The 26,663-nt window shown below is 42.7% G+C and overlaps 1 protein-coding gene across 1 annotated transcript in view; it reads right to left on the reverse strand.

Moving 5' to 3' along the window:
• LOC129343618 (lethal(3)malignant brain tumor-like protein 4) overlaps nt 1-26,663 on the reverse strand; it is a 79,194-nt gene that overhangs the window by 38,768 nt on the left and 13,763 nt on the right. Inside the window, exons 2-8 of the mRNA XM_054999933.1 lie at nt 20,140-20,306; nt 15,078-15,234; nt 11,901-12,015; nt 10,228-10,375; nt 9,420-9,474; nt 8,471-8,559; nt 5,801-5,905 (exon numbers count right to left, since the gene is read on the reverse strand). Of these exons, the coding sequence (XP_054855908.1) occupies nt 5,801-5,905; nt 8,471-8,559; nt 9,420-9,474; nt 10,228-10,375; nt 11,901-12,015; nt 15,078-15,234; nt 20,140-20,256 (786 nt within the window). The 5' untranslated portion in view covers nt 20,257-20,306. The remainder of the gene's footprint in view (nt 1-5,800; nt 5,906-8,470; nt 8,560-9,419; nt 9,475-10,227; nt 10,376-11,900; nt 12,016-15,077; nt 15,235-20,139; nt 20,307-26,663) is intronic.

Here is a 26,663-nt window from a genome sequence, read left to right on the forward strand (position 1 = left end):
CTACCCTTGTCCTTGGCCCCAAAACATACAAACAGGTGAGGACTGGAACGGAATCCCTCCGTCCTATCCAGGTAATAGGCTAGGGCCCTCTTCAAGTCTAGGGAATGGAGGGCCTTTTCCCCCTTAGAGGAAGGTTGAGGAAAGAATGCAGGCAGCGAGATATCCTGCGAGAGGTGGAAGGCGGACACCACCTTGGGCAGGAACCCGAGGCAGGGACGCAGGACCACCTTGTTGGGATGAAACACAAGAAAGGGAGGGTCAGACCGCAGTGCAGACAGCTCACTGACCCTTCTGGCCGATGTGACGGCCACCAAGAATGCTACCTTGTAGGATAGCATATCCAAGGGGCATGTAGCCATAGGTTCAAATGGAGGCAACATGAGACGTGAGAGCACCAAGGACAGCGACCACTGAGGCACTGGCGCCGACACAGGTGGGTAAAGATTGTACATGCCCTTAAGGAACTGGCGGGAATGTGGGTGAGAAAACACCGTAGCACCCTCAACTCGGGCGTGAGCAGCTGATATCGCTGCCAGGTGGACCTTGAGGGAGGACACCTTCAAGCCCAGGCCACGCAAGTGGCACAAATACTCGAACACAACCCCCAAGGGACTGCTGTCAGGCACCACTCCTCTGGCAAGTGCCCAGAGCTCAAACCTGCGCCACTTGGCCGCATAAGCGCGCCTAGTGGATGGCCGACGAGCATTCAGGAGGACCCTCTGTACCTCGTCAGTAAAGCCTATCGGGGAGGAACGATCCGCCAAGCCGTTAGGTGCAGCTTCCTGGGATCGTGGTGGACCAGGCTCCCGTTCAGGAGAAGGTCTTGCCGAGGGGGCAGACTCACATATGTCCGTTGGGACATTCGCAGGAGCTTCGGGAACCAAACCTGCCGTGGCCAGAAGGGGGCCACTAGGATGCAGTCCGTCCCGTCCTCCTCTATCTTGCACAGGACCCTGGGAATCAAGGGGAACGGAGGAAACATGTAGTGCAAGCCCTGCGTCCACGTAAACTGGAAGGCATCCCCAATAGAGAGGGGGTCGCTCCCTGCCCTGGAACAGAACGTGTGGGCCTTGGTGGTCGCCGCAGTGGCGAACACGTCTATCACTGGATGACCCCACATCTGGAAGATCGGCCCAACGCACTCTACGTTCAGTTCCCACTCGTGGTCCAGTAAAGGGACCCTGCTGAGGGCATCTGCCCGGGCATTGTCTGACCCAGCCACGTGTATAGCACGGAGCGACACGCCGTTCCTGATAGCCCACTGCCAAGTGAGCGTGGCTTCCCGGCACAGGGCCATGGACACTGTGCCCCCCTGCTGATTCACGTAGTACATGGCAGTCGTGTTGTCCGTCTGCACCAACACCTGACGATTTCTCAGCAGTGCTGTAAGAGACACAAGTGCGAAACGAATGGCCCTTAGTTCAAGCACATTGATATGAAGGGTCTTTTCCCTGTCAGACCAGACATCTTGCACAGACACATCACCACAGTAAGCCCCCCATCCCAACAGAGAGGCATCAGTGGTAACCGTGATGTCATGGCGTTGATACCCAAAAGGGGTCCCTTTAAACAAGTTGTCATCAGACAGCCACCAGTCCAAGGAGGAGAGGATGACCCTCGGGATAGAGAATTTGAGGGACGGAGGGTGCAGCAGAGCATCGTACCTCCGCACAAACCAGTTCTGGAGAGGGCGCATACGCAGCCTAGCAAAAGGCACCACAGAGGTGGCCGCTGCCATATGCCCTAGTAAGCACTGGATAGTGCGCACAGACTGGAACCGGTTCCTTTTAAACATGGACACCAGGCCCCGTAGGGACCGAGCCCTCTCCAAGGGGAGCAGGGCCTTACCCTCCACAGAGTCTAAAAGTGCACCAATGTAGGACACCTTGCAGTTGGGCACCAGCTTGGATTTCTCCAAGTTCACCAGGAGCCCCAGGCGTTGGCAAGTGCTAAGTACCAAGCCAATGTCCTGCACCAGCCTAGACTCCGATTCAGCCACGATGAGCCAGTCATCGAGGTATGGAAAGATGGTACAGCCTTCTTCCCGTAGGAAGGAAACCACAGGGGCCACACATTTAGTGAACACTCGTGGGGCAGTAGACAGGCCAAAGGGGAGCACCTTATACCGGAAAACCCTTTGCCGGTAAACAAAGCTCAGGTATTTCCTGTGCTCCTTCCGTATGCCCACGTGAAAGTATGCGTCTTTTAAGTCAAGAACCGCAAACCAATCTCCCTGTTTCAGCAAGGCGATCACAGCCGCCAACGTAACCATTTTGAATTTGGTCACCTTGAGGAAGGCATTAAGGCCCCTCAGATCTAAAATGGGACGTAAGCCCCCATCCTTCTTAGGGACCAGGAAGAACCTAGAGAAGAAACCCTTTACAGAGTCCTCATAGGGCAATTCTTCCACAGCACCCTTGGCCAAGAGCGACACGATCTCCGCATCCAGCTCGGCCATAGTGTTATTAACAGCTGTCAGGGGTGAACTGCATCTAGGCAGCTCAACGAATTCCAGCCCGTATCCCAATTCAACAATAGTTAAGACCCATGAGTCAGATGTTATTGACTCCCACTCAGAGAGGAGTGGACTCAGTCTGTCCGAAAAGTTCGGGGATACGGCTGGCGTGACCCGTCAGTACTGCCTCCCGGCGCCCTGCTGATCCTTCTGCTGGGCCGGTTGCTGTGCCGGGCGAGGCTTGAAGGGCCGACGCCTCCTCTGCTGTTGTGCGGGAGGGTAAGGCCGCTGCTGGTAGGCAGGATACGGTTGGTAGCCCGGCCGCTGATGTTGGTATCTGCCCTGGTAGTGGTAAGGGCCGGACCGGGGAGCGTACCGTGGCCTGGAGGAGGGCTTGTCCGCTGGAGCCAGACCCAAGGACCGTGCCGTCTGCCTGTCCTCTTTTTTCTTTTTCAGGGTCTCGTCGGTCGATTTGGAGAACAGCGAGTCCCCTTCGAAGGGCATGCTCTCCACCCTGGAACGCACCTCCTGGGACAGGGCCGTAGACCGCAACCAGGAGTGGCGCCTGAGGACCACCGCCGAAGCCATTCCCCGAGCAGCAGTGTCGGCAGCGTGGCTCCCAGCGTTCATTTGCTGTTTAGACAGCCGGACAGCCTCTGTTTGCAGCAGGGAGACGACAGCCTTCTGCTCAGGAGGGAGGTCTCGGGTATAGGATGCCAACTTCTCCCAGAGGTACAGTTGGTACCCTGCCATGATGGTCTGGTAGTTGGCAATCCTCAGACCCAGCGAAGCGACGATGTACTGGCGCCTGCCCATGGCATCAAGCTTCTTGCCCTCTTTATCGGCAGGCACCGAGGAGTGACCCGATCGTCGGGGATTGAACTCCTCTGTGACCAAGGAGGAAGGTGGAGGGTGCTTCACCAACGCCGGCCAGGTGCCCTGCTTGATCTTGTAAAGCTGCTCGATGCGCTTAGATGTTGGAGGTTGATCACAGGGCACCTGCCACACCTTCTCCACAATCTCCTCAATACCCTCGAGCATGGGGAAGCCAACGTACGCCGGATTATCCCCGTAAATACGTTTGAGGAGCTTGTCCTTGGTCTTCGGGGCTGCTGAAGAGATGTCCATCTCGAGAGCCTTGGCCATTCTTGCCATCTGGTCGGCGTAGATGCGGAGGTCCTCGAATGGGGAGTCCGCAGATGGCACCAGCTCCTCAGGTGGCGATGGTTCGGACCAGGACTCCGACTGGTAGCCGCCAAAGCTCTCGACATCCTCCTCATCGGAACCGAGCTGGGATTCCGGAACCTGGAGCGGAGGAGGAGCCCACGCCGACCTCGATGTCGAAGGCCTCGGTTCCGACACGGAGAAGCCCGCAGGTGCCCCCTCCCATTGGCAACGGTATGGCGAGGGGAGGTAGGAAGCCTGTCGATGCCGGGACGCAGTGGACCGGACTGATCGGACACTGTCCCCGGAACCATGCCGCTCACGACCGACCGGAGGTGGAGACGGACGGACAGGCGACGGACGGCTCCGACGAGGAGACGGGCTCGGTTCCAGCCTCGGCGACCGAAGGGGAAGCGATGGTCGGCTCCGACGGCGCGGGCTCGGCTCCGGCCCCGACGAGAATTCCGCGGGCACCGTCTCGAAGGCCATCGGATCCGGCACTGGCACGGAGATGTCTTCTGGCTCCGGGGAGCCCAGATGAGGGGAAGGCGTGTGAGGAAGCACGATGACCTCCTCCTGAGGAGCGGGACGCGGCGACCGGTGATGCTTGGTCTTCTTCTTCTTCTTCGCTGGTTCCGAAGAAGACCTCGGAACCGACGCGCTCCTCGCCTTCGAAGGGGACCTCGGCTTCGACCTCTTCGCTTTGATCGGGATCGAACCGGCCGTCGGTTCCGACCGGGGACTCGGTACCAGGATCCTCGGTTCCGAAGCTGGTCTCGGATCCGACCTGGTAGATGACGCGCTACGGGGCGGCCGCACCGGTCCCTGCGGTGGAGAGGCCGCTCTCGACGCCGAGGTACTTGGGGGACGCGGTTTCGACCCCGACCTCGCGGAGGCCACTGAGCCAGCTCTTGAATGCCGTTCGGCAGAGGGGCTTGGGCCGGCCTTGGAGGAGGGCAACGGAGCGCCTCCGGACATGACCTTCTGCCACAGGGAGGAGTTAAGTCGGGCCTTGCGTTCCTGCCGGGCCTTGCTGGTGAAGCCCTGGCAAATCTTACAGGCCGTCACATTATGGGTCTCCCCCAAACAGAACAGGCACAGTTCATGGCCATCGGTCTTGGCCATTTTAGTGTGGCATTGCAGGCAATGCTTGAAGAGAGCCTTAGAGGCCATCTTCAGGGGCACGCGAAAGGAAGGTCAAAAACAGTCCGAGTCAAATTACCGAGTCCACAACAAAGTCCAAAACGAGATCCGAAGAATAGTCGAGGTCACGAAGTCCGAAGTCAAAAGCCAAGCAATCAGTCAGAATAAAGCACGAAGCACAAAAGCACAGAGCAACGAAGCTCACGTTCTCTCCAAGCGGCGGCAAGAAGAGAACTGAGGGAAGGGGCCGTTGGTCGCTGGAGGATCACGTGACCGTTTGGGCGGGAAAACGGTCGCTGAGGCGCGCGACAAACGGCCCCTTCGGAGCCATGGAAGCTCTAGAAAATTCTCCGGCGGCTGGCCTGCGCCTGCGCAGTCCCATGTGTGGAGGCATAGAAGAACGAAGATGAATGGATAGTTACCCCACTAGGAGGTCTATTTTATGCAGGCCACTGCAGGGTTAGGCACCAAAATTAGCTCAGGTACATACCCAACAAAGAAGCATTGGGGGGGGGGGCAATTTAGAAACTGCCTATTATTTTATTTACTTCATTTATACCCCACCTTTCTCCCCAAGTAGCTTACATCTTTCTCCTCCATTTTATTCTCACAGACCTGTTAGGTAAGGTTAGCTGAAAGTATGTGACTGGCCCAAGGTCACCCAGTAAGTTTCCATGGCAGAGCAAGAATTCATACCTGGGTCTCCCAGTTTCAGCACTCTAACTGCTACGCCACACTGCCCCTCCTAGACTGTCTGGCCTGCCTTTCAGACTTGCCAATAATTTCTTTCAAGCCTTGACATCTTTTGACTTCTTTAATTAAAACGGCAGTACAAATGAACGCTTACAAATCTTATCAGACAGAAACCATGTTTAATTAAAAAAAGAAATTAACCACTGTATTAGAACATTGTTTTAACCTATGGTTTAAGGACAATTCTGAGATCCTACTACTACCTGTCAGTTTCCCTCCCTCTAGTCTATAAAACATGTACTGTAGGTTCTATTATTACTATTATTATTTTAAAAAGACAAATACCTCAGCAACAGAAAGGACACAAAATAAAGATGGATGCTCAGGATCCAGGCCCTCTAACTTCATTCCAACTTTAAATCCATTTTTGTTTTGTGGAAAGGACTGCGACTGCAGAGGAAAAGAGAGGGATGTTATTTTACATTGTAAAGCAAAACAAAACAAAAAAGAGGCCCTTGTTTTACATTTCCAATAGACACTGAAGTAGTTCAGCATCAGACAGGATGGGTGCTACTTGTACCCTCAGTTGTGACCATTACTTTTTAATATGATAACGTACAAAAAGTCAAGGCTCCAATTAGTTTCAGCATTACATTAATTAGCGAGAATGAAATTGGCTTTACCTAGTCGCTGCCCAAGATGCAAAACTAGCATTGATCAAATTGCTTAGTTACACATAACCAAAAACAAGGAACTGTGGGAAAAAATTAAATACAAGGACTAAAAGGTCTCTGAGAACTGATCTGTGCACTGTCCTGTGAACAGACATAATTAAGCCTCACTTTGCCCATACTGGCTCCTTTCTCTGGCAGCTAGCACAGGCAGCAAGAGAGTCCTCTTGGGGCACTTCCTCTCCCCTTTATTCATCTCGTGGTCCCTGCAAAGAAAGAGCCTCTGCTGTCGCTTATTAGCCCCCCACCCCCGGCAGCAGTAGCTGTTCTGGGGACTGGTACCTTGACGTCTCAGTTCTGTTCCGTGTTTACTTGCTCTGCAACAGTCATTCCTTCCTGAGCAGACAAACAGGCAAAGTCACCTCGTCCCAACTACTCAGGGAAGAACAGCCGCAGCCTAATGAATAAGGAACGGAGCCAGGGCAGTAAGTCTCCCAAAGACCAGTACAGGCAAAGGTGGCATTTCATTACATATTTCATTCATTAAGAGAGCTATGCATGTATGGTCCATAAGGGTCAGCATTCGATTTATGTTTCTATGCCAGGTCACTGTTCAAAGGCATATTAATTTTAAAGATGTTACTGGAAATGATGGGGGGGATGCATTTTAAACATATTTGTTTATGTGACCTGAAGTACTCTCTATACAATGACTAGGAGAGGTACGTGTACATCTAAGCTGATTTTCGCAAATGAGGCTCTTGTCATTCCAGAGGCATGGGAGCTGCACCAATTCCATTCAATCCTGTCCTCCTAGGTAACCCAAGAAACTCTGAATCTTACAGAAGGAGCCCATATAGTGGTACCTCCCTATATTAGCACTAACTCAGTATTCCAAAGGCTGCCCACAAACAGGGAAGTCATAGCATTGATTCTTATAATTTGGGACTCTTTCTAGCATGTCAAAGAACAAACAGCACTGTGACAGCTTCAGTGCAGCAAGATGAACAAGAATACCTGAATTAAGTGTTATTTGAATGATGCAGGACACCAAACGTACACATCTTAAACTAAGCATTCTTATTCACTCCCTTGAATTACATTTATTTTAATATAATCAATTAATCTTTAAATAAAGGATTACAGATTCAATCTTGTCCCTCTGAGGTAAAGAAAATTTTATTATAGCTTTTCGTGGATAGATTCGAATGATTTGTTAAACCATTTATGTGGTCAAACCACATGAGCCTTTGCTTCCCATACACTAGGAGATGAAAAGTCTACCTTATATGAGTAACCATGTGATGAAAGTCTGGTCGGCAGAAGTTATCAGGTAAAACTGCAAACATCATGGGGATTACATGGAAACCTGAATTCACCCAGAGAGCTACACAAAAGCAATATATATTTTTCCATTACGATTTCCACAACTGCTCCACCTGTGGAAATCATAATAGAAAAATCACTGAGCAGGTCACCAGCACTACTAAAAAACTGATGCTGGTACCAAGGAATTTAAATATTTCTGTATCTGATGAAACAGGCTGCTGCCTACAAAAGTTCTTTCTGTAAGAAACCAATTTGTCTCCAACGTGTCACAGTGCAATGCTTTTTACCACCTTAACTCTAAAATGAAAACTACTGGCTGCTTATAGCCTCCCAGTTAGGTTGCAGCTTCTATAATTTTAACTGTTCCATGGCAAGGAAAAGCCAATTACTACCTTATCCTGTGGAACTGCATCCTGTGGCACCTGTTTGCTTGCTTCACCCTTTCAGTCATTAACTTGGTTCCACATTCCAGCCAACGTTGGAGGCAGATATATCTGAGTTCTGTGCTGAACAATATTCTCAAGTCCTACATATCTGACCCATTAAAACGTGTTCTTTTTTTCTGTACCAGCCATACACAGAATTCTAGAAAATGTTAAGAATTTTTGTACAAGGAAGAGGCTTACTGTTTGTTGTCATGCTAGAGCTATAATCATGATATAAATAATTTCTGTCAAAGACTGACAATCAAAAATACCTCAACTATGCAGGCAGCACCAAGTATCTGGAGAAAATCACCAGGATGCAGGTCTGCTGGGCCCATAGGCTGTGACATCCTTAGTATTATTTTATTATACATCACTGGTGCTGTGTTACAGCACCATCAAAATGCAGGAAGCCAAACCTGTTCCTTCTACTTCTTCTAAGTTGCAGGATCTCTGGGATGGGACAACCCTACTTGCACTGTGCCTTTAATTTTTTTTTTAAATTACAGTGCCGGGATGGCATAAGCAAGTTAAAGCTTCTTTGATGCTGCGTTTGAATAAAACCAAAACATATCCAAGATTCTGCCAACCTCTTTGAATAGTTTAAGTGGAGCAGCCATCATCCGTTCTTCTTCTAAGTAGGAAATCCAGTTCCACACATACTTTTTGCCAGGAATAACTAAATAATGAGAGACGGAATGAAAAAGTTCAAGTTTATGGGTGGCGGCTATACACAAGGAAGTGAAACACACACAACCATTCCACTTGCATTTGATGGGCTATCCTTCTCATTTATTTTAGCAAAACACGAAGTTTCACAAACTGTTCAACATCTCTAATGCTATCATTTCTTCCTTACTAAATACATAGCAAGGGAACTAATGAAACAATCAAAACCATATGCTATTTTTTTTAAATCACAAAAACTGGGAAATACTAGGGTTGTGTATATTTTAACTGTACAATTTTCATGCTTCTAGTAGTTGAAATTGGCAATCAGATGGAATAGATCCTAGTTGTCCAGTACAAAACATTAAGCTCCACGAGTCCTTAGAAATATCCTGAAAACTGGGCAAGGGCAAACATAGGCATTTGAAGGCAAATCTAAGGAAATGGCAACCAGAAGACCTTGAAGAATGAATGGCCTAAGAATCTATAAATCAATGCAAAGAATACATATATGAGGAGGTAGTGATCTAACTCAAGATGACTCCCATCAAGAGCTCATAAACCATTTCCAGTCTTATTTTCACAGTCTATAAAAGCCTTTTGCTTAATTTAATGCTTATCGTTCATATTTAGCATGTTGCTCATATGAGGAAACCGCTGAGGCCAGAGGAAAGACTTTGACAAGTTTTTGTCTACTTGGTTATTCCATTTGTCAGCTGGCAGAATATTATTCATAATCATTAATTTTTCAAGCCTGGATATATTAGGATATATATTATCTACATCTCAGTTTTCTACATTGCAAAACTATCCATTTTATAGCAGCTGTTTAACTTTAAGTAGTAATAAAACCCAAGGTGCTTAGCTTACCTTGTTTAATTGGTTTAGAGTTTCTACGGTTTGTCAAATTCAGTTTATTCTTTTCCTAGACACAGAGATAGGTTTAAAAACTGTAAGTAGTAATATGCAGAAATTCCTGTTTTCCTCTTAGTAGATTTCTACACGTACTACCCTTGAGACAAAGAACCTTAACTAGGAAGCCTTCACTTTAACTAGGCACTCTGTGGAATTCAGCCTGCTATTTTATATACCATTATGTAGTATTGCAATAGTAGGCCCTTACAGATGAACATCAGTATCTGTATGATGTAAATAGTCAGGGACTGAGTATCTCAAGGACCCTGATTTTAAGATCAGCTGTTGAGCATCTGCTCCAAGTATCCCCATCTTCAATACTGCGTGGCTAACAGAGATAGTTGAGGCACCCAAGAATACCCTCCTCAGACATCTAGAATAGGTGCTTAGTCCGCCGGTTTCCTGATAGTGGGGTATTGTGGTCATTGATGGATTACGTTTTATCACCCATGGATTACATTTTATCTTTTGTACCTCACTATAACCCAATTTAATCAAATGGGGGGAAATTGTAGGAAAGCAAGGTAAAAATATTTTAAATAAATGCACAAAAATTAAAACACCCAAAATGCATAACCAATTTAGCATGCACATGCACACACGAATCAGCTGTTTAAAATTGTATGTTCGAGACCATTCCTTGAATGCAAAATTGCACTGTCTGCCTGATCAAAAAACATTACCAACTATTACACACTTGCATTTGTTCACAGAATGTAGCCTCTTGCTTATGATGTCATCTAAACATAATGCATTCCCTTACCTCATCATCATCTGCATTCTCTTCCTCATCTTCAGAATCCAAAAGCAACTTCCTCTTCCTTCGGAGACGCTTGGAGGGTCTCTCAGTTTCGTAAACCTGGCTGCTACTTGTCCGATTTCCGTATTCAGCTGGGGAGCACTTAGAAACTCTACCAACAGACATAATTTGAAATAAATGGAAAGCATCCATGCTTGGTTATGGATGAGAAAGGAGTCTGAGCTGAAGGACTTCAAAAAGGGCACATGTTCAGAAAAAGATATTGGCTAAGCAGAACAGGAAGAACCCTCCTGATTTCGCCCTCAGAATTGGTTCAGTACAAATAATGATATAGCAAGTGCCCCTCTGAAGAAACAGGATGGCTCCACAATTTAGACAACTATTATTCATTGGCTCCCTAATTAGCAATCAATAGACTTTAAGGGCATAAAAATCATGTCCAAAAATGACCTCCTGTGCAGCGCAGGTCAGTCGCACAGCAACAAAGATAGAGGCTTCCCCTGAATTAGGGGCACGATGTTTCATACTGAAGAGAGATGGGGAAACGTGCGCTGCAAAGATTAAAGAACACTTGAGCTTTCATTCAATATAAGTTGCAAAAAGAGTAAAGGATATCTTTTTTCCATTTCCCTTAAGGCAACTCCATTACGTTTTTGTAATGCAATGGTGCCCTTCTTATGCTTCAATCTTATGACCTGCTAGTCCAATTTTTTCCTTGTCACTTCCCATTTGATAGCTTCTATTTGTGCATGTGTTTTCACAGAAAAATTGAAAATGTATTCATTTTTCGGCTAAGACCAGGTGTCAAAGGCAAGATCGTGTGAAACAAACAGGAATACACCCTCTCTGTTAAGAGTGAAAAGCCTCAGTTTATGGCTTGAGTTTCTTAGGTTTGCTATCCTCCCTCTCAATTTACATGGGCAACCTCAACATTTCACTGTGAAGCTCAGCTTGGAGCATGGAAGACATTGCTGGAAGCATTTGAGATGGCAACACACTCTATACACTACTAGACATTAAAGGACATGTGTTTAGCACATCTTTTACTTAAGCAGCCTTAAAAATATTTGGATAATCTGGAATTCAGATAACTAGAATGCTCGTTTCATTTGATTACACTGATCTGGAGCTATGATGACATTCCTTGTGGAGATGTGAAGAAAACATGCAGAATTAATTCTTAAAGTCATACTGAATTAGGCTCCCAGTGCCAACCTCGGGCTTCCCGTTGCTAATGGGGAAAATTACCTCACCTGTTTCAAAAATGTGAGCTGAGTTTCTACACTGAATCCTCTTGTTGCTTTATGAAAATATTTAGATGCTGTAACCAAGCAATCGCTTGGGTATTTTCTTTTAGTAGATAGCAAAAACTGATTTCCATCTGCATAATTACTGCTTGTACCCTGATTTCAGTTTTCCAATATCCTTTTTAAAAATATGAATGTCAGCACTAGAGACAACTTTTCAGTAATAATCTCCCAGAGAGGGTGGAGACCAAGCATTTGAAGTCTGAATTCTCTTCTCTCATAAAGATGGCTCACTCACTACAGTCTGGGCTGCATTCTAGAGTTAAAATAGCCACTGGTGCCCCGGCAACACATTTGTTGTTAAGATGTTAATATGGTATCTGAAGTGCAACAAAATACACTTCACACCAAGGAGAACAAAGTTGTTACCTGTCTTTATGCTCTTGAGGGCAAGAACGAGAATTCTCAAAGCCATCCATTTGCCCAGAACGTTTGAGATTTTCACAGGTCTGGAACTCAGATCTGGGAATATTTTTTGTGGGTGCTACAAAAAAGAGAAGATTGGCAATGATTAATTCAAAATGAAAGTACATGGTAGCACCTTTTACATCAGGAACACTCGCAGTGTTTTTTATTACCTCCCATTAATAAAACTTCATGAACTCCTGCAAGGGAGCTAATCGCCTTGTAATTCACGCATAAGACACAAACATCTGAAGCCTCTATAATAGTTTAATTATGGAGACAATCTTTATCTCCAAGAGCACTAAAAACGTCCAGTTAGCAATACTTTCCCCATGATGCCCCATAACTTCCATGACTGTAAAAATGTGATCTCTGAGATTTTATAAAAAAGGAGAATGGCTGTGTAGAGGTCTATACCATGAAAGTGATGTCTATCAACACTGACAAATGGTAGGGGATTAGCTGAGGCAAAGACTACCGTGTCTTGTAGAAGGCGAACACATTAAAAGAGACGTTCTACATTCAACATTAAATATAAACATCTCCTAAGACTGCATTAAAGAACGGAAAGACTGATTTAAAAATATAATGAAACTATACACAGTACTTATTAACTGTCTTACATGGATTTAACTTCTTTTAAACAACTAACAACTCGCTTTTCAAAAGCTTCAAAAGTTTTTCAATCATAATAAATAATGCAGGCCTCGTAAATATGAGCAAATGACTGATTTTAAACATATAATGGGACTTTTTGAGTACCTTAAGCTCATCTTGCAGGATCAGGTAAGTTCTGTATTTTCTCTCTACAAGTTGGAATCCCATGAGGAATAATGACAAAAGAAGGATGCCTCTGCCTCCCCATCGTTCCCCTCTATCTGATGTTCAGCTACTCTCAACAATCCACCTCTTATGGAGCATATTTAGTCCTCATCAGGATGTTTTATAAGAGACTCTCCTCCCACCCTTTATTCTTTTGGTTAATTTACAGAGTCATATTTTTCTTCATAACTGAAGAGTGAGTCCTTGGAGAATATAAAGAGCTCTACCTTGTCATTGGATGGCATTTCACTAAGCAATTTAATATTAGATATATGTTTGGTTATGACCAAGTTATATATATAAAAAAAACTAGGGCATGGATGTAAAACTAGGTTTTACATCCAAAAGGCAGGAATATCAAACAAGTTTTATGCGGAATGTAAAAATCCCAGAGGGAAGGTGTATAGAACACAGGCCCCCTTACCCTGATCCCAGCTGCTAATACTAGCCTACTCAGAAACTACTGGGACACCCAAGGAGGAGGGTTATAATCCAAGCCAAGGGAAGCCACTTGACTCTCAGGTCCAGGCTGAGTATATATACTCCCCCTAGCAAGTAACTCACAGACAAAATAGGCATAGAGAATTCAGTTTATTAAAAAAAAACAATATCAGAGTGTATGCAAATACAGAAATTGCCCTTCATCAGGATTCTGGCAAGGTAGGAAAACAATTAAAACTCTAATCTATATAGTCTAACTAACTATAACACTAGAGCTAGCTCTCTAACAGTCTTCAAATCAAATTTCCAAGCCAAAGCTTCACACCAGAACTCCAGCAAGAAGTCCATTCTTGCCAGGTAAAGCCAATGTCTTTCAACGAAGCTTCACAGAAAAAAAAACATCTCTTACCAAGAGAGATGTTTCATCTGTCTTTCAAAGGCTCACCCCACCCAGGTGCCAGAGAGGGAAGGTGCAACCTTCTTTACCCCTCCAAGAACCCATCAAAATTCCTCCTGCCTTGTTAATGTTGCCTACGTGTAATGCTTTGAGGAATGCTGATTACAAATTGCTTCAGCTTTCAGTATCACACTTCTCAAGGCAACTCCCAAACAAAAGGCCACAGCTGGAACTAATTAGCAGGCAAAAAGGAAAATACACCTAGTCTACAACCCCCTAAAACTTACTGCCAGAGAAGAAATAAAACTTGATGTTTTAAAGGGACTGACAAGACACCATTCCTTATGGAAGGATATGATAAATGATGAACCAAAACTAAAATGTAATTTTACCAGATCGATTTGCAACAGAATAATGTGGATCTACCATATATATGAACATGCACAATAAAATATACAGAATAATATGACAAGATGCCAGGTACAAACTTGTTTTGGTATCTTCTTTAGATTAAATGAAGAATAAGGGCCATGTCCATACAATCATACAGTAGAAGAAAACAATAACCTCTTGATAGTCCATGCATGTGTGACATGATGATAGTCATAACAACACTAGACTGAAAAAAGTTGTATCTTCATAGCAATCTTACAGATGTGAAAGTGCAGAATAATAATAATAATAAAAACATGAAATTGCCAATATAGGTCATTTCCTCTGATTACAGTCAAAATCTGAGCATTAAGTCCACCACAACACAGTGTTTCATCTTCACCAGCAAGGCTGAACAGCTCTGGGACAAAGATATGACACAGTTAAAGATTATATCTCTATCATGCAGGTGTGGGGGGGAGTGTTTGAGAAACAAGTAAGGAGCATACAGGCTCACAGACACATGGATAACTTTGCATTCCAGATTTGTTTATTTGTACAGGTGGCCCTATCAATGTTGTACATAATGTATTAGTTTAACAATCTTATAACGTTATTGTAAGAAATCCTGATCATTAGAAACAACAGGAAATTCCCATCTCTTTCAACTGAAAAACTGAAGATTTTTAATCCAAATTCATATTTAAGGCATTCCATAATAACAGAATATATCCTGACCCTGACAGGGCATTTCAGAAACAATCTGTCTTGCCCATGATTTCTCTTCTTGATGAAATCTGGCAAAAGATGGACCAAAGAAGATGTCAGAAGTAAAAAAAATGTACTTTTGGCAGACAGAATGGTGTCAATGATTGGACCATAATGTTTAGAAGATTAAAGTGGCCCTTACTGCATTAGTTCCTAAGGATCAGTAGGAAATGCAGCTGGTATTAACACGAAATGAGGAACTATCTAAAAAACAAGATAACTAAAAATTGAGACTGAGACAGTACGTGCCAGCCACATACCAATGGAACTGGAGTGTGTGTGTAGTTAACAAAATATAGTATATTTAACAAAACCATCAGCCTCGTGCTTCTTTCCCTCACCGTTAGGATTGCAAGCAGTTACGGCGCTGGAAGTAGAAGAGGTAGCTGCATTAAGGATGGCTGAACTGGTGTTTACAGCTGTGGCAGAGAGACTTTTTGCAGCTTTTGCTTCAGCTTCAGTAATGATCTCCAGCGTTCCAAACTCACTTAAACGAAACTACAGGGAGAAAAAAAAAGAAAAGGAAATGAAGTAAACATGCATTGAAAACTACAAACAGGGTTTGGAAAAAAACAACGATGTAAAACAACAACAACAAAACAGGTAGATTAACACTAACAGGCACGACTGACAAAGAAACAGCACTAAATGCAATGTTGGCAGCAACTGCTAATATACTACAGTCAGAGATGAAAAGGGTTATCGATCTACTTTATGGTCTGTGCAGAAAGCTACCACGAGGATAACATGAATCAGAACTTTTACAAGCATAATGAAAAATGAGTACAAACACATTCAGGGTTCTTCTCAACTGTAATGCTAGCAACACTAGAATGCTTAAGATCAAAATCCTGATAAAGGAAACTGATTGCCAACATTCAGTACTTTGAAAAGGGTAGTCCAGTAGTCCAAAATCACTTCCCTACAGCACCATCCTTCTAAAGAGTGTATGCACCCCCTATACAGATCAGAAAATGAAGCACTCCTTTGGGACACTGAAAGATGTAGTGTCGCACCTTAAAGTGAAAAAAGCAAGCTACTCACAGACATTTCTGTCGTATCGTCCTTTTTATGCTTTCTCCTAGCTGCCTTATAACACTTAACCACTCTTTGACACAATTCAAACTATTAATTCCATCTCCTTTCAACAATCTGGTCAAACTGAAGCACTTTAAGACCATTGTTTTAAATGTGGAAGAGAGAGACAGCTCAGTCTAATACATGTTTATTCAAAACCATTATCTTCAGCTGAACTCACTCCAATTTAAGTGTATATGGGATTGCAGCCCTCTCCCACTGAAATCAACAGGACTTGAAAGTGCTTCATTGTGACTCATAGTATATTTGTGGTATGAACAAATAAATAGCTCTTTAGGTACTGAGAGATTCAGTAGTTAAGGAGAGCGCCACAAAGATTTTAAAAGACAAGAACAAATGTTTGACACATCAACAAATGAAGGACCCTTGAAAAATAAGTGAACATTTGTGTTGTACTTAAGCATTCTTAAGCACTTTGAAAAAACACTAAATATTGTTATAACCATGCGCTTTGCAAAGCAACTGGTTAATCTTCAGAAATCCCACATCATTTTGACTTCAGTAAGAGCAAAAATGCAACCCAGCCAGCCTGTTCATCGATAATTATACACTGCCTCAACTATGTTTTGGAAAACATAATGGAAAAACAGCAACAGAATGGAATATGGGTATGTCAAGTGTTCCTTAGAAACACATAAGTAAATTTTCCATAGCAAGGTTACAGTGTGAATCTCAATGAAGTTATGATACAATATTAAAGGCAGATGTTTAAATACTGTACTGGCCAGGATTTCATGTTGCTAATGTATTAACATGTTTCATTGTAAATTGACTGTTTAAAACTCAGCAACAGTGACCAGAAGTTATTCTTTGATCACTCAGTAGTGACTTTTAAGATCATCAGTTAATTGCTATAGAAAGAGGTGCTATAATTCAATCCATATTTTAAAGAGTCTCATCCCAGGAAGCATAACTATCAATACCTAACCCAGAACAGGGAACGGGAGGAAAAGATCATGGATGAGGGAAACATGCTCTTCTTGTGTGATGTGACACTATTCATTCCTCAGATAAGGAGCCCTGTCCCAATCAAAAGCCTTTAATTTTTATTATACAACAATCCAGGTTTTTTTTTTAAGTGATGAATGAATTTTAATGTAAGTAACATTCTATAGATCATACTAACAGATGGGGCTAAGGTTACTGACCAATGAGAACTTCTACATTCTAAATCTGTACACCACTATCTACCAGTTGGTAGGAAACAACAGCAGAGGAGAGCAGTTGCCCTCCAGTTTTCCAGAAGCATCAGAGTGGCCATTGTAAGAAACTGTGGGAAGGAAGGCAAGCATAAGCAGGTCTATTCAGAAGTAAGTTCCATGTTATCTAATAGATCTTACTCCCAGGAAAGTGTCCGTAGGAGTGCAACCCAAATGCTAGACTAGAGGGGTCCTTTAAGAACACATGTTCCAACCATCATCGATGCAAAGGCTGTCAGATGACTTGAACAAAATTCAAGTCTGGTGACTTCTTTAAAAGACCAAAGTATAAGCTTTTGTGTATCAAAGCTCACTTTGTCAGATATGCCGATAAAGTGAGCTTTGGTTCATGAAAACTATATACCCTGAGCTCTAATTTTGTTGTACTACTACAGAGCAGCTAATACATGACATGTCGAATCACTTGTCAATCTTAAGTCCAGTTGATCTGGCCAGTGCAACCAGCCACATATTCCACTCATCATTACATTGCCACTCTACCATCATCTGCTGTTAGTGGAGGTCACCAGCTCTCAATCCTGAGTGCCAAGTATCCAGATGTATGCGCAGAACCTTAAGGAAACACGTAAGGTCAGCAGAGCCGGCATTACGGTGCCCTTTCTTTCTAGTTGTAATACCAGAGGAATCACGGTGTGGATAACACTAAAGAAAGAGGATGCTGACAGAAATTCTCTTTTACAGTGGAGTCAGGAGGTAGAACATCAATCTCATACAAGGAATAAAGTTATGGAAGCACCTCTTGTGCAGCACTTCCTGGAAGCTGGCCATGAACCAGAAGATTTTAAATTTCTGGTGCTTGAGGGGGAATGTACAGAGGGAGCTTCTAAACAGAGAGTCATTTTGGATCTTTAGGCTAAGAACTTATACACCCTATGGGTTAAACCAAACGCTGGATTTGTCTTGTTTTCTGTAAGATTTAGTCTAACCTTTTCTGCTTACCCATATATCCCTCATCCTGCATTATTTCTCCATCTGTTGAATTGTGTTTCCTTCTGTCATATAGATCCTTGTCCCTTTAAACAGTGCTGCAGGAGAAGCTTACAGCTGTTTTCCATTTCCATTTGCCTTTGCCTATGATATGTACTGGAAGTAACACTCACATTTTTTACTGATGTTTAAGATGTTGAGCATATGCCTACACAGAGAACCTCTGTTTGTATTTCTAAATACTTGACTTTGGCTGTACTTTTGGTGAGTGTTTTTTACTCTTATATATGCTTTTGTGATATCTTTGTTGATTGTTTTCATTGGTGGTGATACCAGACAGTCTGTAGTTCTCTACAGATGTTCTGCAAGTCTCCCTTACTGAAGAAGGGACTGAAACACCAAAACATGGGAACTAAATTGGAAGTCTCATCTTGTGCAGTGGACACTGTGCAGATTACAGCTCATTTACTATATGAAGCTTTGTTTTATTATTTATGTCTTTTGATACTGTTTAAGCTGTTATATTATTTCTCTGCACTATCAGCTATGTATGGACTACTGAGAATAACTATTTATAATATTTGGTATTTATCTTTATTTCTTTGTTTCCATTTGGAAAGCGCTGCGTTTCACAGTGGTTTATTTTTCTTAATTGTTTCTAGTTATTGCACTCTAAAATAACATCCATAGTTACTGCTCTGCATTCTAGTAGAGGTGGCACACAAGTGAATTGTTTGATCACATGTTGTCAATTGACAGAGGCTAAATAGAGTAAAATACTCCATGAAGCCAAAGATGCCACCACATAGGTGGCAACAGCAGAGAAAAAACTGATCAAAGAAACATTCACATTTATAGAACCTAAGAGCAGCCTCAGTGGAACCGGCCAGCATTTCATTTAGCCCAGCATCCTGTTTCTCATAGTGGCCAACCAAATGCCCTGAAAGGCCCACAAGCTGGGCACACAGGTCAAAGCCTTTCTTTGCTGTTAACACCGACCTCAGCACTGGTACTCAGAGGGATTTTGCCTCTGAACACGAAGGAAACAATTTAGTCGTTGTGAGTAAAAGTCACGTATGCACCCATAGTCCCCACCCCATGAATGTATCTAACCCCCCTTTAAAGCCAGCAACACTAAGGGCCACACAACTACATTGTGTTCAAGGAAGTTCACAGTTCATCTGAGCACTCTGCACTCACTTCCCCTCAATCCCATCGGATGCCTGCAAGTTATTGTATCATGGGAGAGAGAAGAAGAAAGTTCTGTCTATCTGCTTCCTCTACCCCATGCATAATCTTATGCAGAAACTTTACCAACCTTGTTGCAAATTATAGTAATAAGTTGCTATTGCTTTAAAAAGCTCCTTTTTCATCTGCCAAAGTGTGTTTTTTTCCAGCCGTATGTGTTTAAGGAGTCATTTTCACACACACAACATATCCCACAACAGACTCTGACAACTGCATCCAGTACTTGAGATATTCTGACCTTGGGGGCAACAAATTTTGGGTGGAGAGTCTGCGACGGACTGCAGCAGGAGGCAGGATAGTTCTGTTCTGCAAACTGACCACTAGGGATCATGTTTCACAGCAGCAGTTAATTAATTTGTTATTGTAATTAGCGTGTTATCAAACTTGCTGACGATTTAAGTAACTTTTTTGTTGTTGTAATAAAACATGCCACTATAACTTGACAATATTTCACCAAATCCTTTTTGAGAAGTCAAATGTTCAATCCTAAATCTTAAGAGCAAACCAAACAAACAGCTTTCTTTGCCTCACCAATTACTTCCACTTGGATCTCTCTCCTTAGCAAAGTTAACTTGTATGTCTGAAAATGCATAACCCTAGTCTGTTTTGATGCAGAGTAAGCATATTATGCTTCTTAGCTGGCATCTTGTCTCCAGAAACCCAGATTAGCTGTGCAATATGAAAGAACAAATAACTAAATCAGTATGCATCCAGAAAGCTCAGCAAAAATTAACTTCTTAAAAATCTGGCAATTCCATTACAGTTTGCTTTTGTCACCACAGCTGCAATTCATGTCACAGGTCAATACATTTCACAGCATGCCTTTTTTTCTACCCTGACAAAACATTTAGTATCTTAATGTGTTACTAAGTCAGGGGCTTTGTTTACCCTATCCCTCTTTTTTCCTTACTTGTATGTTGCTACCCGGCAAGGTGGCAACGCCGTCTTTCCAGTCTAAGGCACCCATTACATCGAAGTCTGCAGTCTGGGCGATGGCTGGTTTTTTCTCCGAGAGATTCTGTTCCATCTTTCGGCTTAGTCTTTGATTTTTATTTAATTTTAAGAAACAAAACTAGGCTTGAAAAACAAAACAAAAAAGGTACAAAATCAACACGCTGGTTGCTGACATTAACCATTTCAGAATGATCGTTATTGTGTTCAAGAGCCAAGGGTTCCAAAGATCAAAAAGCATAAACCTTCCCATTATGGTACATCTCCAGGCTGACATTACAGGTGTTAAATGGGACGTTTTGTGATGCTCCTCTCACTGGCTACTGGTGTGTTTGGAAGCCTGGTTCGTGCAGCATTAATTCTCACCTCACTGTATAGGAGGAGGTCAGTATAACGTCAGGAAGGAACCATGGCTGGTAACTCAAACCAGGCTTTACACATACAGGGTCAGTTGCATCTCCGGAAAAGGATGGAGGTGTGGAAAAGACATCTGCTTTAAACCCTGGAGAATCATTGCAGCAAGGGTGGACAATGGCGGCCTGCACTGACTTGTTGGTCTGACTCAGTGAAAAACTTATGTCTATATTAGTAATTCCCAGGGGTCATTTCATAGAAAAAGAGCTGGATCATTAGCATAACTTATTAGCATAATTCATTAGCATATGCCACGCCCCTTGAAGTGTCATTAGCATAACTGATTTGCATTTGCCACACGCCTTGACATCACCTATCCTGGCTGTTTTGGACCCAATCCTGGCCATTCAGGGCTGAAATTGGGCCCAAATGGCAAAAAGGGGCTGAAAATGGCCAAAAAGGGGCCCAAAGTGGTCAGGATCGGGCCGCTGCTGAGTGGGAGAGTGACCCACCACCCGTCAGAGGCCCGATCCGTGCCATTTCGGCCCCAATCCAGGCTGAAACTGGCCCAAAATGGCCAAGAGTCAGGTGGGCGGGGCCACCTGACGTGATCTCTTTGGGGAACTGCCGGAACTGCATTCCTACATGTTCCCCCTCAAAATGAGCCCTGGTAATTCCTAAACTGTGTGTTATGAGAAAACAAAGGAATGAAATGATTAAAGGCTCCTGTAAAGGCAGCATATCCATTCATGATAATTCACTGCTGTGGTCTTTCCTTCTTTCAGTCTTCTTTAAGCACCCGGGAGCTCGCTACATCTCTCAACCGAGTATGACTGAATCATTTCAACTTTAAATGAGGAAAAATGTGTGCCTTCATTATTCTAAATCTGGGAAACACTAGCCAATACTCTATGGGTTGGCTCCAGCTAGCTTTTCTTCAGGGGGGAAAAAAGAGCTAACTGATCCCTTTGACAACCCAAAAAGACAATGCTGGCCATGAGTGGGACCTGCAGATACAAATATCATGTTGGATGGGGGCTGTAATAAGGAGGAGAATTGGGTGAGACTGACTGGAAAAAGCTTACTGGACCTCAACCTATATTCCTGAGTGCATCGTAGAGCTTATGGATCTATTTCTAAGGACTCAAGTGGAGCTCTTTTCTACTGCTAACAGCCAAATAGCTACAAGCTAACAGAAAGAGCTTCAAAGCAGTAACATTAGCTTCTTAACGGATCATAAACCTGGTGGTAAGGAATATTATTTTTTTCCAATAACTTATAGCGCCAGCAATTTTGGACACTTTATACACAGAGAGACAGCATCGTCTTAGAGCGTTGGACTAGGAGTTCGGAGACCTGGGTTCAATTCTTCATTCAGCCATGAAAGCTCCCTGGGAGATTTCTAGCTGCTGTCTTTCAGCCTGACCTACTTCACAGACCGATCTATTATGAGGGCAAAATAGAGGGGAGAGGAACCAAATATACTACCCTGAATTCCTTGGAGGAAAGGCAATACAAAATTTAATAAAGAGAGCAGGGTTTAACAAATGGGTGCCATGAAGCCTAGAAATGCCATTGCTGTACCAATGACATTATTGTACCATTACTCTGCAGTCCTCAGTGGAAGTACAAAACTCATTTATTGTTTGCATCAGAATACATTCTATTGTATGACTTTAAAAGAAATGTGCAAGTCACTGCTCATTTATATGTAAAGTTTAATACACCATTCAGTGGCAGCAGATGAATTCATTTCTTAACCAGCTGCTTGCTACATTGGCTCCTCTATTCAATTAAACTGAGCTTTTAAAAAAGTAACAACGAAATTATAAGAAACCAAGGAAATAGGTTTAGGTCAGAAGCTAGATTTTTGTTGCATTGTGATAACCCAAAATCATTCCTAGGTTTATTTATTCACCACAACAACTTTGTCATAGTATTAATCAAGCTACAAGACATTATGAAGCCAGGGTGGGATTAAGTTTTATGGTAGCAATAATCAGAAAATGTTGTCAATAAAATACAAAACTCCAAAGGCTGAAAAAGGAGACTAGTTAAATTTTTTGGGCTGGCTCCTAGAGCCAAAGAAAATTTGTAAACACCTTAAACAGATAGATATTAGAATAATTATTACTGTTATAGGGACTCTTTTCAAGTTATATAATAACAATTCAAATTGTAATAATAATTTTTAAAACTGATGATTAAAATATTGTTTGTCACTTTTGCAGTGTTACCTCTTTATAACTATGCTCGACTAATTTGGGCAAGAAGCTATTGATTTCCAATTCAGTTCAATTCCTACCTAGTGGAAATGGGTTTCCTGTGGGAAATTATGCTATCACTTCTCTTGTAAAGTTCTCATTTTTTACTGTTAACAGATAGAATTTTATGTTATAGGATAAAAATAAATCACCTTTGAAAAGCAACAAGTCCTTTAGTCTGAATAAGACTACAGCTTCTAGCAATGGCAATATCTAAACTGAGGGAAAGTCAATCCACCTTGAGGATGACTCAGTGTCTTCAGCTTTCAGATTTAAAAGGAACATACTACTACCATTGTAACTCATGATGGACAGAGAGCCATGCGTGGTCACCACAAAATCATATGTTAGGGTATGTATTGGGAGCTTTGCTTTCATCACACAATAACTATGTTACCTGCAGGGTTTCATAGTCTGGGATTGGGACTAGAACAGTTTTAAGTATTTGTACTATGTTGTTGCTTTATTGCAATTTTATTGAATGTATAATGATAATATTCAATTAATATACTGCCCTTCAGGACAACTTAACATCCATTCAGAATGGTTTACAAAGTATATTATTATCCCCACAATAGACACCCTGTGAGGTGGGAGGGGCTGAGAGAGCTCCGAGAGAGCTGTGACTGACCCAAGGTCACCCAGCTGGCTTCAAGCAGGACAGCGGGGAATCAAACCTGATTCTCCAGATTAGAGCCCACTGCTCTTACCCACTACACCAAACTGGTATTGGTTTTTAACTGATGTAATTGTCTATTAGGTGAATTGCTTTGAGCTCTTAAGAGAAGTGGTACAAAAATTAAATAAATAAAATAAACCACAGGTTGAGACACAAATTGTTAGTAATTAAAAGTTCAGTCAGCAGTGTTACATCTAATAAGCCCACTGCCTCTAGTGGATTTAGGATTGCAATGTAAGTAATAAAGCATATTCTCACATACAAAGCCATGTGACAAACTATCTCTATGTCACCCACAAACTCTTCTTCACCAGCTAGTCCCAGAAACTCAAAAGCAAGGATTGTACTATATAAGACTTTTAAGTTAGTCAAACAAACCCTCTACACCCACCCACACTTCTTCACAGTATTGTTCTGTTTATAGTTTGCATTCATATCATGTCATAATGCAAAACAGAATAACAGCTTTATGGAAGACTCCTAGTTTTATCTTGGATTAATTGACCAATCCATCTGCTATTATAACAAGTGCATGCAAACAGAAATGCTAACAGCTTCCCAAAAATGCAAACACTACCACACATTCAGCCTTTAATTGTTAACTATTTTAAGTTGATGAAGTGCTACAAAATGTGCTAATGATTTTTAAAAGTTTCAGTTGGATTTAAAAAAAAATCAATTATACTTTTTCTCCCTCCAAACTACTCAACATATAGGACTATTTATCAGATAGCCATGATTGGCTACTCCCTGCTGATTTAGGGTTGCCAACAAGCCTGCAGAAAAATGTCCTGTTCCTTTAAAAAGAGGCTTACTGTGAGGAAATTGGTAGTTGAGCTTTTCATGGCATGGAGATAAATACCATCATCTAGTGGGAAATAATACCCTGTTAAGCTTTTTAAAAACTGACTGGATGGTTCTTCTCCAGCCAGTTGGCAATCTTATGCTGAGTTTAGGAGAAACAACGGGTTAAAGAGAAGTAACTGAAGTTTATGGGTTGTATTTAAGGGCAGCTCTAGCTGTGTCTAGAACAGAAAATAATTTACAAACAAAGGGTAAATGAATGAAGGCACTCTGCAACTGTATCAATCTGCTTCTCTGACAGCAAGGCTGGATCCAAAAGAATCCCCATATTCTTGACATGATCTACAAGAGACAGAGGCTGATTCTGCACACGTTGGATAATGCACTTTATCAATCGTTTGAGGTGGATTTTTTTGTTCCGCACACAAAAAAATCCGTTCCAAATGATCTATAAAGAGGATTGGAAGTGCATTATCCAACCTGTGCGGAATCAGCCAGACTTTCCCCATCCAGAGTAGGCACAGCAATCCCTTCAAGACTAGTAGAATTGCCGACATCATTTCTGTTGTCTGGACTCAGTTTGAACTTGTTCTCTCTCAGCTACCTGAACAAAGCATCTTGGAACTGGCCTAAGGCAGAGACAGCTATTTCTGGAAACTTAGTTAATGAAATATAGACTAGATGTCATAGACCTAATACAGATATTAAAAAGCATATGTGAGAGGACAGAACCACAAAATCTCAAGCTACAACTCTGTCAGCCCAACTGGGCAAAAATGGCACTAATGCAGCTGGGGGAGGGGGTGCTTTAAAAACATGTTCAGGATTGGTTTTCAATGATTTTTCTAAAATGTTTTCAGAGCTCTTCTTGGAGAGATATACGTATGTTAGTTTCAACAGAGACAGCAGTTTTAAGTGGGTCTAGAAAAATCATTAGGAGATAAACTGCACAATTATCTGGTGCATGGACCACACAGCACTAGATAAAATTTTAAGTATTCTCTGTGGCTTTTAGAAAAGCACTAAAAAAACTCCCAAGCAAAATACAATAAGAAATGTCTTAATAGTAATAATAATAATGGCCTTATCAAGGTAATCTACAATAAAACCAAGATAACCAATAAAACTAAATGTGCAGTGAAAGAAGTTAGCAAAAATTATGCTGGAATCCAGCTTGAAAAATTAGGAAAATCTTAAATCATATAAGAATCATTCTCTTCCCTCTTAAAATAAATTCATTTTTCTTTTCATAACACCTGCAAACTTTTTTGTGAACCTACATGGAATGATTTACAGAAACAGGGTTAGGGCAGGTTCTATAAAGAGCCTCTCATAAATTGAAGCTGAGACATTGTTAAAGCCCAATAGCAATTTAAACTGGAGTGAAGTAGGCTGCTGAGCGATTTCTTCAGCGCAAGTAATTACATGACAAAAGTAATGGTTAGAAGCTCATCTTTCTACTTATGAGTAACAAGGTGCTTTTAAAGGCCCTACAATTATGAAGCTGGAATTCCCAGCTGCTATATCAGAACACCACCTGTGGGTTACAATACACTATACAGGAACTATGGGCTGAATTCTACCAACTTTCAAAGACAGGCCAATTTTGACTCCCCCAAATTGGGCAGGACTTCAATGAGAAGAGACCACTTGTGAGATTGCCCCTTCTCCTTCTTCTGCTGTCAGAACAATTTATAGGATTCAACTACCTAACCCCATATCTCCTGCCCCAGCTCTGATGCAGCCCATTCATCCATTCCCTCCCACAAAGTTGGTCTGAAAAATCAAATAAAACAGCAAGTATCTAACGTTAAATGGGCACTATTTAGTGCAGAGATGCAAAGGTCTTTCATGAAATAAATTGCAATCAACTCTACAACGAAGAATCAATAATAAACATTAACAATTGGATCATAATGTTAAGACCTTCACCACTTTCCCCTGTCATTGCCTGCAGGAAAAAAAGGAAGAGGAATGGCTTGTGTCCCCAAAACAGGAAAAAGTCCTCTCAAAAATACTTCTTCACACACTGTATAATTAGAGCAAAAGCTTTGTTATCTGGCATTACCCAGAATGTTCGGTTAACTATACCCAGAGGCTAAGATCCTCCCCTTCAACCATCATACCCTATATCCTTCATTGCACATATGCCCCACACCCACCATGCCAGCCAGCCTGATGTTTCAAAGCATTGCTGGGCTTCCATCAGCACCAATTGACATTATCCTCAGGTGCTCCTTCCCCTTCAGCCTGCCACAAGCTGTCAGGAGCCAGCTCTGCCAAAGGGCTCCCAGGCAGCTGGCTTGCTTATCTACCTGCTATGTGTGGGGAAGGGAAAGACTTCTTGCCAAGTGCTAGACAGGGGCTGGGAAATGGCAATAT

This window comes from Eublepharis macularius, chromosome 15 (assembly GCF_028583425.1).
Source record: "Eublepharis macularius isolate TG4126 chromosome 15, MPM_Emac_v1.0, whole genome shotgun sequence".
NCBI lineage: Eukaryota > Metazoa > Chordata > Lepidosauria > Squamata > Eublepharidae > Eublepharis > Eublepharis macularius.